Below are 12,614 nucleotides of genomic sequence, written 5' to 3'. Positions count from 1 at the left end.
TCTCTGTGTGTATGTCTGTCTCCTTTATATAAAGCTCCAAAGAGGGCGGGAACCTAACCTGAGTCACACCTCACCAAAGTTCAATCAAAAGGGCCCCACACCCACAGGGATGGATTAATTCAAGAACATAATCTCTTTTTGGGATTCACCAAATTCAAACTGTCACAACTCTCATGGCAGGTTTTGCACTAGCTTGCCGTGTGACCTTAGGCAAGTCACTTAATCTTCATGCATCAGTTTTTCTATCTGAATATTGAAAGGATTGGTTCGATCATTTCTAAGCTTTACAGCTCTAAAAGTTCTATAATTTCAGTCTGAGAAGTTATTGATGTGGTGTTAAATTGCATTATGTATATATTTTTTCTGTGCAAACATGTGATCTATGTGAATCAGTTTTAGATTTAGAAGGCATCTGAGGCCTATCTGGTTATTAAAGAATGAATTGTCTTCACAGAAGGCAGAAAGTTTAAAGCTCCTTCTTGTGGAGCTGTTAAAAACTGTAGATACTAATGCTTAAATTGTGCAGAGTTTCTGTTTGGGGTGATGGAATAATTTTGGTAATGGATGGTGGTAATGGTAGCATAACATTGTGAAGTAATTAACAGCCCTGAATTATATATTTGAATGTGGCTAAAAGGGGAAATTTTAGGTTGTATATATGTTACTAGAATAAAACAAATAAAAAATATTATATTTGTCCAGTCTCTGACCCCAAAGCTGATTCTAGTGTTCATCCAAGAGTAAGAAAAACTGGTCTAAAAGATACCTGAGGACTTTTTCAGGGGAAGTGCATCTTACTATACTGAGAATTTAGGTTGATTTGTTTACATTATTAAATACCTTGTGAGGCATAGTTGTTTAGTAAGTGAGGTAATTTTAATTCTCTGGCTGGCACAGGAGGTACTCAGCAAATGGGAGTTCCTTTCCTTAGTAACTATTCCTATATAATCACTTATTTCTATGGTACCGTGCTCCATTAAATTCAAAACCATTTGTAAACATTTTCTAATTTTTCTTTGAATGTAGATTTCAAAATTCTTTGGCCTTCTTTTCATTCAAGTAAAAAGAGGACATCTTTCTGCCTCTAGAAGACAATTTTCCCCAGAAACATTGGTTTGATGTTTAAATTTTTTTTTTTTTTTTTAACATTTTAGCTTTATTCTCTCCCTTCTCCATGGGTCCTTGTCTGTTTGGCTTGTTGTTTTTGCTCATTGTTCTGCTTATTATTTTTGCTCATTGTCTGCTTTTTGTTTGTTTTCCCTTTGGGAGGCCCTGGGAACCAAACCTGGGACCTCCCATGTGGGAGATGGGTGCTCAACTGCTTGAGCCACAACCACTCCCTGCTCGTTTGTTTTTTTGCTTGTTGTCTTGCTTGTTTTTTTTGTTCATTGTCTGCTTCTTTTTGCCCATTGTCCACTCATTGTTTGTCTGTCTTCTTCAGGAGGCACTGGGAACTGAACCCAGGACCTCCCATGTGGGAGGTGGGCACTCAACTGCCTGAGCCATATCTGCTCCCCCGATGTTTAATTTTCTCTACCCATTATTTCTTGACCTTATTTTTTATTATCTTTCAAGGCCATATTGTTATAATCCCTGCCAAGAACAATGACCAGGAATATGTCTTTTCTTTAAAGGCAGGGAAAAAGAGGCTTAGGTGAAGGGCAGAACCACAGGTAGCCTCTGAGGGAGTTCTGGAATCAAGAGTGAGTTCAGAGCCTGGAATTTTCCTTTTTATAACCCTGGCTATCATACCAGTCTTTTATTTAATGTCATATTATAGAATAATAATGTATTACAGGTGCTTAGAAATGGAGTATGCTTTGTAGAACCTGATTATTGTGGATTTAAAAAACTGTTTTCTAGGGAAACCCTTAAATCAACCCAAGTTTTCTTCAAATACTAACTTGTATCTTGCTGCAGTCTGAGTCACATTTTTACCCTTATTCCTAGATATGGACGGCCTGACCCTCTGCTCCGGAGAGAACATGATGTTCGAGTGAGCCTCCAGATGGCCTCTGTGCAGTATGTGCATACCCAGCGCTTTCAGGCAGAGGTGGTGTCCTTCATTCAGCATTTCACTCAGCTGCAAGATGTCTTAGGGCGCCAGCGAGCTGCTATTGAGGGGCAGACGGTAGGTAGTCTGATTTCTTCAAGTTGCTTTTCTAGTTTGACTATCAATAGAACATTTAAGCTTCTAGAGATAAATCTGGAAAATTTCACCAAAACAAATAAAGGTGATTAAAAAAATTGCTGTAAAATAAATACAACATAAAATTTGCCATTTTAACTGTCTTTAAGTATATGGTATGGTGGCATCAATGACAGTCACAATGTTGTACAACCATCACCACTATCTATTTCCAAAAATTTTCATCACCCAAACAGAAACTCTAAACCATTAAGCAATAACTCCCATTTTCCCTCTTTCCTCCAGCTTCTGGGAATCTCTAATCCTACTTTCTGTCTTTATGAATTTGCCTATTTCTAGCTGTTTCATATCTATATGTGGAATCATATAATATTTTTTCTTTTGTGTCTAGCTATTTTCACTTAGCATATTGCTTTCAAGGTTCATCCATACCATAGCTTGTTTCGTAAGTACATTCCTTTTTGTGGTTGAATAGTATTGCATTGTTTTTATATACACATTTTGTTCATTCATTCCTCTGTTGATGGACACTTCTGTTGTTACATCTTTTGGCTATTTTGAATAATGCTGCTATGAATATTGGTGTACAAGTATCTGTTTGAATCCTGGATTTCAATTTTTTTGGGCATATTCTACTAGGAGTAAAATGGCTGGATCATATGGTAGTTCTATTTTTAAGTTTTTGAGGAACTGCCAAACAGTTTTTTACAATGGCTGTGTCATTTTACATTCCCACCAGCAATGCACAAAGGTCCAATTTCTCTACATCTTTGCCAATATTTATTTTCTGTTTAAAAACATTAAAAAAAATTATTGTCATGTTAGATGTGAAATGATATCTTATGGTTTTGATTTGCATTTCTGGTGATTAATGATATTAGCATCTTTTCACGTGCTTGTTGGCCAGTAGTATATCTTCTTTGGAGAAATATTTAAGTCCTTTGGCCATTTTTTAAATTGGGTTGTTTGTCTTTTTGTTGTCAAGTTTTAGGAGTTCTTTGTACATTCTGAATATTAAGCCCTTATCAGAAATGTGATTTGCAAATATTTTCTCCCATACTGTGGGTTGTCTTTTTACTCTCTTGATAGTGTTAGTGGTCTTTGATGCACAAGAGGCTTAATTTTTTTTTTTTTTGATTTTTTTTTCTTTTTTTTTTTAATTGACTTTGTAATAATATTACATTAAAAATATATATGTGAGGTCTCATTCAACCCCACCCCCCCACTCCACCTCTCCCCCCCCCCCCCCCCAGCAACACTCATTCCCATCATCATGACACATTCATTGGATTTGGTAAGTACATCTTTGGGCCCCTCTGCACCTCATAGTCAATGGTCCACATCATGGCCCATACTCTCCTCCATTCCATCCAGTGGGCCCTGTGAGGATTTACAATGTCTGGTGATGGCCTCTGAAGCACCATCCAGGGCAGCTCCATGTCCCAAAGACGCCTCCACCTCTCATCTCTTCCTGCCTTTCCCCATACCCATCAGCCACCATGTCCACTTTTCCCAATCCAATGCCACCTCTTCTATGTGGACATTGGATTGGTTGTGTCCATTGCACAAGAGGCTTAATTTTAAGGAAGTCTATTTTATGTTTTTTCTTTTGTTGGCTCTGCTTTTGGTGTTATTTTTAAGAATTATTGCCAAACCTAATGTCATGAAGATTTGCTCCTATGGGATTATGAGGGATTGCATTGAATATGTATATCAGTTTTGGTAGTAGTGTCATGTGAATGATATTAAGTTTTCTAGTCCATGAATACAGGATGTCTTTCCTTTTATTTAGGCCTTCTGTTTCTTTCAGCAATATTTTGTATTTTCAGTGAACAAATTCTCTACTTCCTTGGTGAAATTTATTCCTATTTTTTTTCTTTTTGATGTTATTTATTTATTTATTTTAAAAGATTTATTTATTTCTCTCCCCTTCCCACCCCACCCCACCCCACCCTGATTGTCTGTTCTCTGCGTCTATTTGCTGCATCTTCTTTGTCTGCTTCTGTTGTTGTCAGCGGCATGGGAATCTGTGTTTCTTTTTGGTGGGTCATCTTGTGTCAGCTCTCCATGCATGCGGTGCCATTCCTGGGCAGGCTGCACTTTCTTTTGCACTGGGCAGCTCTCCTTACGGGGCGCACTCCTTGTGCGTGGGGCTGCCCTACGCGGGGGACACCCCTGCATGGCAGGGCACTCCTTGTGTGCATCAGCATTGTACATGGGCCAGCTCCACACTGGTCATGGAGGCCCGGCGTTTGAACCGCGGACCTCCCATGTGGTAGACAGACGCCCTAACCACTGGGCCAAGTCCGCTGCCCTCTTTTTGATGTTATTGTAAATGGAATTTTCTTAATTTCCTCTTTGAATTGTTGAATTGCTAGTGAATAGAAATACAACTGATTTTTGCATGTTTAGTATGTTTATTTTCATTTGTTTAGTTTGCTTTTCTTTTTCTAGTTCCTTAAGGTGTACATTTAGGTTGTCAATTTGAGATTTCTTTTTTAATTTAAGTGTTTACAGTTATAACTTTCCTTCTGAGCACATCTTTCGCTGTATCCCATGAGTTTGGTAGTAAAGATAATTTTATACTTACTAATTTATCCCCCATGTAGCAGATTATCTAAGCAGTTGGCAGAAATCTTATCTGTAATTAGAAAGCTTATATTCCTTGTTTATTATATAGCATCTTAATTACCTTTGAAGTTTAGCTTAAGCTTTTTCTAAAAAAGAAAAAGCAAATTTAGGAATAACATTCAAGTCTTATATTCCCTTTTAAGCCATTAATACAAATACTTCTCTTCAAACTTGGTCCCAGAAAACATATCTGTTATTTAAGAGGGTTTTTTCCCAGTAGATTCAAGTTCTCAAACTTTTTTACTTCATAGAGCCCTTAGTGTCTTGTTCATTTTTTTCATGGCATACCCTAGACCAAAAGAAATACCTAATGTTTGCATTTATGAAGTAATATAATCTAAACAATTTAATAAATACCTAAATCCTAACAACTTAGTAGCTGTTTGAAAGAATAACACAAAAATCAAAAGAAAAAAATATTTTGATTTTATTCTTAACCACATTACTTACATATGTTCCTCTTGGGCACTGTACAACTTCTCAAACTTGGAAGCGGGTTGAGTACCACAGCCCTTATTTCCTGTTCCACATTCATTTTCCAGGCTGCTTGCTTTGTATCATAGCAATTGCTAAAAACCCAGCTTCACAAATTTATGGTATAATTGAAAGGAATATAGCATGATCTAATATTGAATATGAACTACTTCCAGCTAGTTGTTTGTGCAGTATCTGATAGATGTTGTTTTCCTCAAAACTTTAAAATGGCCAGGTAGCACCTGAGTCCTGTAGTGTTCGCTATGTCTCAGCATAGTTTGTGAACCAAGAGGTTAAAATATAGTTCTTAATAAATACTTATTTTTTTCTTCCTTTTTTTTTAACTTTATAAAATAAAAGATTATGTATAAATTAAATAATGTCTTTATAGTGGCAACTTTTAAAAACTACATGGTTTGAAATTTCTTAGTTTTTAAAATATGTTTTATATTGACTTGGTACAGAATCAAAGTGAAAAAGGGTATTTGGAGAAAAATCTTGTCAGTTACTTTTCCTCAACTAACCAGTGTTACCAGTTTTCTGTATATATTTTAGAGAATTAAAAAAATATATAAAAGTAACATAATCAAATTATAGAAAATGTGGAAAAAAAGCACTGTACATTCTTACCAATCTCCTATCTTCACAGCTATCTTTTAATTTATTTCCATTGTTTTTTGTTCCTTCTACATTTTCATTATAGTAATGGAGTACATAACCTTTTTTACTCTCTTTGAAAACTTGTTTTGTGATATAGTATTTTACACACATAAAAGAATATCTGTAACATGTATGTAAGTTACAAAGTATAATAGTGAAGTGAACATCCATAAACCCACCACCAAACCTGACTTAAAACATTGTTCAGACTGCTGCTTGTATCTGCGCGTTCCTACTCTATCTTATTACTCCTCAGGTAACCACTCTTTTGATTTTTGGGTGTATTATTCCACTAAAAAAATAGTTCCTATGAAGAAGTATATCTTTTGTTTTGCTTATTTGAATTTTATAGAAATGGTGTTAAATTGCTTTTAATGTTCTGTGACTTATTTTTTCTACTTAGTGTTTTAGTAAGTGAACAACACTCAAGCTGTTATATATTGTTATATTTCATTTGCTTTTACTGTTGTATGTCACTGTGTGAATAAGATTTTTGTATTTTCCTGTTGAACATTTGGGTTGTTTGGAGTCTTTTGCTCTTGTGAACAGTACTGCTGTGAACATTCTTCTACATATATCCTGAGGCACACATGTACATTTCTGTAACAAACCTAGGATTAGAATTATTGGGTCATAAGCTACGCAGAAATCTTTACAAGATAATGCAAGGTTGTTTTCCAAAATGGCAGTCTCAAATATATTCTCCCATCAGTAATGCATAAGAATTCTTTTTTTTTATCCTTGCCAACACATGTATTGTCTAACTGTTTATTTTTGGCCAATTACTGGGTGAAAAATGTGTTACATTTATAGTCTATATACACTTTAAAAAATGTTTAAATTGAGGAAGAGTATACTTGTAGTAAAGTGTGTTAATTTATTTATTTATTTTTAAAGATTTATTTATTTCTCTCCTCTTATCCTCCCTCCCCCAGTTGTCTGTTCTTTTGTGTCCCTTTGCTGTGTGTTCTTCTGTGTCTGCTCCTATTCTTGTCAGCAGCACTGAGAATGTGCGTCTCTTTTTGTTGCGTCATCTTGCTGTGTCAGCTCTCTGTGTGTGCGGCACTTCTTGCTCCCATCAGCACTGCACGTGGACCAGCTCCACACGGGTCAAGGAGACCCTGGGTTTGAACCATGGACCTCCCATGTGGTAGGCAGTTGCTCTATCCATTGAGCCAAGTCTGCTTCCCATGCATTCACTTTTAGAATCTGACTTTATTCTTAACCTTTTTTCATGTGCTTTTTCTATCTGTGTTTTTCATAGCTGTACTATTTAATTACTATACAATATTCCATCAAGTTAGTTTTTTAACCATTTCCTTATTTTTAACATTTAAGTTGCTTAGTTTTTCACAACTATGAGTAATGCTTCCATGAACATCTTTGTGTACATAGTTTTTTAAATTTTTGAATTATTTTTATAGGATTGATTCTTATAAATGGTATTGTCTGATCAAAGCTTTGGACATTTTTTGTGACTAAATAAAACTTTACCAAATGTCATTTAGAATTGTTATGTATATTTAAAACAATTATTTTTATGTGTGTGATTTAAACAGTATTAAGTCTTTTTGTGATGAATCATTTATGTTAAGACATGAGATACTTGTGTGCTACTGAGTAATTGGGTTTAATTTCCTGGGGGTAAGCAGAGATTAAACAGATAAGTCTTTTATGTTTTACTCTATGAAATTATATAAGACAAAGTAGAAGGTTAAAGGAATGTCTTTTTGTTTTGAACACTGCAAAGTATGTAGGCTTTGAAGAAAAGCTGATCTCAAAAGCTTGTAATCCCAGCTGTTTGAATTACTTAGATTTATGGAAAGCTAAAAATCTCTTTTATTTTCCTCTGATAAGATTAAGAGGATATTTTGTTTTAAATTTAAAAATTCCTTACTCATAATAGTGGACTGATGACAGTTGATACCATTTGCCTTTTTTTTTAGATTTATTTTTTATTTATTTTGCTTCCCTTCCCCGCCCCCCACCCCCAGTTGTCTGCTCTCTGTGCCCATTCCCTGTGCGTTCTTCTATGTCTGCTTGTATTCTTGTCAGTGGCACCGGGAATCTGTGTTTCTTTTTGTTGTGTCATCTTGCTGCATCAGCTCTCCGTGTGTGAGGCGCCACTCCTGGGCAGGCTGCACTTTTTTCGTGCTGGGCGGCTCTCCTTACAGGGCACACTCCTTGCGCGTGGGGCTCCCCTACGCGGCGGACACCCCTGCGTGGCATGGCACTCTTGTGTGCATTAGCACTGTGCGTGGGCCAGCTCATCACCTGGGTCAGGAGGCCCTGTGTTTGAACTCTGGACCTTCCATGTGGTAGACTGACACTCTATCAGTTGTACCAAATCCGCTATCCCCAAATACAGTTTCTTTAGAGGGCCATCATTTTCTGTTTCTCTGTCTTGTACTCTTTTGTTGTACACTGTACATGTTAATATTTAAAATGGTAACTCTGGATTTTACTCCCTGGGAAGTATGTTTCCTGGATTTGTAACTAGCTGTTGATAAGAGATGTTCTTGAGCTTCAATTCTCCTATCAGGAAAGTCTGGCCAAGGCAAATGCAATGTGCAGGGTTTTCCCTGTCTTACGGGCCTCTCTCTTGTCCTGGGGTTTTGTTTGTTAGTTGTTTTGGAGTTCCCCTGTTTACAAGAGTTTGGTTGCCCCATCTTTTTCTCAGCATACAAACCTCCCTCTTCTGTGTATCTGAAGCTGCCAGGTCTTTGTCCTAGACGGTTGCCTCTATAATTTTTTATACTTACTTTGCTGTCTCAATCTGTCTTTGCCTGGAGGACAAAACTGGGATGAGGGCCACCCTGGGAGGACTTTCCCAATTCTGTCTTTCCTAACCAAAAAGGGTCAGGGATCCAAGAAGGGGGTCAAGAGTGGTTCTAAAGTGCCCTGGGTGGGGTAGGGGGAAATTGGGGTGGGTGCCCCAAAGTTTTTCAACAGCTTCCCAAGGCTAAGCTTTCCCGGCCTGCCCAGCAAAGGCAGGTGACTTTTACCAACAGCCCTGAGAAAGCCCTGCATCTTTAAATCCATACTGCCTACCCCCTGTTGGGCCTTTGTCCAGGCAGGGTTAAAAGAATGGCCATCCTCATAGCCAGGACCCAGCGATCAGAATTTGCTAACCAAAAGCCATGATCAAAAACAAAAGGAAAAAAAGAAAGAAACAAAGAAAAATAAATAAAAATGAAAAACAAAACAAAACAAAAGCCATGATCAGTGACTGGCTGTGCACAGTCCTCTTCTTGGGGAAGAGGATTTTTATTTCCCTATTTGTCAGCAGGAGCTAGTGAGGGACTGGACCCCTCAGCAGCCTACAGTAAGTGTAGGGAATAGCATCGATAGCCACAGTGTGGAGAGAGCAATTTATAGTTGTTTACTGTGATTAATCAGCCTCTTCCCCCACTCTTGCCTGGATGTAGTACTGTGTTCTTCTGGCTCCAGCAGTTTCAAAATATGTGTTTCAGACAGTTCCTGCCTGTTTAATAGTTGTTTTGGTGGTTGGACTGAGTCCTGAAACTCCCTGCTCCACCATTTTCCTTATAGGCCTCCTGAAATTTTGGTTGGAATTGTGTCGATTCTGTAAATCAATCTTTGGAGAGTTGATATCTTAGTATTGAGTCTCAGGATTCTTGACTATGATATAATCTCTCTGTTTAGGTCTTCTTTAATTTCTTTCAGCAGTGTTTTGTAGTTTTGAGTGTAGTGGTATTATGTCTTTAATTTATACATAAGTATTTAATATTTTTGATGCTATTATAAGTGATATTAATTTTTAAAAAAAGATTTATTTTCCTCCCTTCCCCTCCTCCCACCCTGCTGTTTTTGCTGTCTTCTTATTTTCTCCCCTCTAGGATTCACTGGGATTCAATCCTGGAGATCTCTGATCTGTCAGTTGCGCCACCTTCACTTCCTGGTTTCTGCTGCGCTTCATCCTGACTCTCCTTGTGTCTCTCTTTTGATGCATCATCATCTTGCTGCATGACTCACTTGTGTGGGCACTGGCTCACCACGTGGGCACTCGAGTGGGCATGCTTTCTCTTCTTTTTCACCAGGGCGCCCCAAGGATTGTACCCAGGTCCTCCCATATGGTAGGCGGAAGCTCTACCACTTGAGCCACATCCACTTCCCAGATATTAATTTTTAAAATTTCCATTTCCAATTGTTTTTTGACATAGAAATTTTTTGTATGCTGATCTTGAATTCTGCAATGTCATTGGACACATTTATAGTTCTAGTTTTTTTCTGTGGGTTTTTAAAGATTTTTTACATGTCTGTGAACAGTTTCACTTTTTCCTTTCCATTCTGTATTTGTAGTGGTTATTTGGTATATCCGATATGGGTTGGTATATGCATTTGTCAAAATTCATGTAACCGTATGACTAAAATGGGTACTTTTTTTTTTTTAAAGATTTATTTATTTCGTCCCTCTCCTTCCATTGTCTGCTCTCTCTGTCCATTTGCTATGTTTTCTTCTGTGCTTGCTTGTATTCTCATTAGGCGGCTCCGAGAACTGATCCTGGGACCTTCTGGAGTGGGAGAGAGGTGATCATTCTCTCGTGCCACCTCAGTTTCCTGGTCTGTTGCGTCTCTTATTATCTTTCCTCTGTGTCCGTTTTTGTTGCATCATCTTGTTGTGCCTGCTCTCCGCATTGGCCGGCACTCCTGAGTGGGGCAGCACTCCTGTGTGGGGCAGTACTCTGTGCAGGCCAGCACTCTGTGCAGGCCAGCTCCCCACATAGGCCACATTGCCTTCACTAGGAGGCCCTGGGTATCGAATCCTGTACCTCCTGTATGGTAGACGGGAATCCAATTGCTTGAGCCACATCCGCTTCCCAAAATGGGTACATTTTATTGTATACAAATTATACTTAAGTAATGTTAGTTTTTAAAAAGTGGACGTGGACATCACATATTCATTCACCTGTTTCCCAGCACCATGTATTATTAAGAGCCATAAGCCTTGGAATTGTCTTTGCCCCTTTTCTATCTATTCTGCAGAAATATATTAAATAGATAAAAAATCTCATAGACCTGCACGAAGACTGCAATTCAATGGTTTCTTTACAGTGTTAAATTTAGAATGACAAAAATTATAAACTGTTAAAATTTAAAGAATAGAGAACTGTTTTTTAAGAATTATAATACCCTTCCACTGCCAGTCATGATGAAATATAATAACAGAATCTGGATTTACCATCCCAACTCGAACAAGTGGAAAACCAGACAAAATAAATCCAATATTGGTTTTCAGACACTGAACAACTGGCAATGTAGAGTAGTAATCCCTGATATTAGGAAGATAAACAAAGCTCTCCACCTCATGCCTGGAAAGGGTTTCCAGAGGGATAGCACAGGGAGGAGGGAGCCAAATAGAGCACAGTGATTTTATTTTGTTGAGGAGGTCCAAGGTGTCTAGAATTTGAGGGGAAGAATACTGGAGAAGAGAAAGCCTGCATATACAGAGAGATCTTCAGAGATCTGCAGAGGGAACTCATTGGTTCTTTAGCTGATAACTGATCTGCATGTGCATGTGAAGAAACTACCTTTGCCACAGAAACAAACACCAGAGAGGAATGGGCAGAACAAATCTCATAACTTGCACAAGACCAGTAGTAGTTCGTGTTCCAACCGGTCAGAGTGAATAGATCTCCTAATATACATGGTGTTAAAGAGTAGGGTCCTTAGAAATTTGTTTCAGACAAATTAGTTCTAGGCTGAAAGATGTTCTAGATTTGCCCTAACACAGATTAAAAGCAAAATTCAGAAGGATTAAACTGGCTCCACCCTAACTGCATCTGAGAACAGTCCCCAAAATTCAACATCCAATAACATAAAATCCAGTTTCACATCTGATTTAAAAAAGAAAAAATTACCAAGCATGCAAATAATCTGGAAAATGTGACCCATGACAAGGAAAAGCAGCCAATATCAACAGACCCGGAAATGACACAGATATTAGAATTAATAATTAAAGACTTTAAAAGAGCTATTATAAATGTATTCCATATGTTCAAGAAGATAAGGGAAAGCACGAGTGTAATAAAAAATATTCAGATCAAACTTGTGGATATGAAAGATTAAATATCTTAAATGAAAAAATATATTGGCTAGGATTAATAGCAGATTAGATGCCACAGAAGGAAGGATTAGTAAACTTGAAAACATAATAATAGAAACTATGACAAAACACAGTAGAAAAAAGTGAAAAAAAAAAATGAACAGAGCATCATTGAACTGTGGGAAAATATCAAGGGACCTAACACTTTAAAAAAACAAAAGTATTTTTTTTCTTTTTTGTTTTTTTGTTTTTTTCTTCTCATCACCTAACATTTTATTTGTTGTAGAGTTCCAGGAAAAAAGGGAGGAGAAAAAAATTATTTTAAGAAATAATAGCTAGGGAAATGGATGTGGCTCAGCCAATTGGGCTCCCTTCTACCATATAGGAGGTCCAGGGTTTGATACCCAGGGCCTCCTAGTGAGAGCAAGCTGGCCCATGTGGCAAGCTGGTCCACACAGAGTGCTGGCCCATGCAGGAATGTGGCCCTGCGCAAGAGAGCTGTTCCGCATGGAAATGCTGCTCGTGTGGGTAAAGCCGCCCCGTGCAGGAGTGCTGGCTGACTCGGGAGAGCTGGCTTAGCAAGAAGATGCAACAAGAGACACAGAGGAGAGATAATAAGACGTAGCAGAACAA

General features: G+C 37.8%; 1 protein-coding gene across 8 annotated transcripts in view; it reads left to right on the top strand.

Moving 5' to 3' along the window:
* The window catches only part of VPS13D (vacuolar protein sorting 13 homolog D), a 311,480-nt gene that overhangs the window by 48,120 nt on the left and 250,746 nt on the right, over positions 1–12,614 (top strand). For all 8 annotated transcript variants that reach the window (XR_009187313.2, XR_009187314.2, XR_009187312.2 and 5 more), the window contains exon 24: positions 1,951–2,131. Coding sequence is in view for 3 of the 8 variants with exons in the window: in XM_058304369.2 (XP_058160352.1) it covers positions 1,951–2,131 (181 nt within the window). In the remaining 5 variants the exon portion in view is untranslated. The remainder of the gene's footprint in view (positions 1–1,950; positions 2,132–12,614) is intronic.

Source organism: Dasypus novemcinctus, chromosome 9 (assembly GCF_030445035.2).
Source record: "Dasypus novemcinctus isolate mDasNov1 chromosome 9, mDasNov1.1.hap2, whole genome shotgun sequence".
Classification (NCBI taxonomy): Eukaryota; Metazoa; Chordata; class Mammalia; order Cingulata; family Dasypodidae; genus Dasypus; species Dasypus novemcinctus.
Note: the sequence above shows the minus strand (reverse complement) of the source record. Positions and strands in the feature narration are given on the sequence as shown.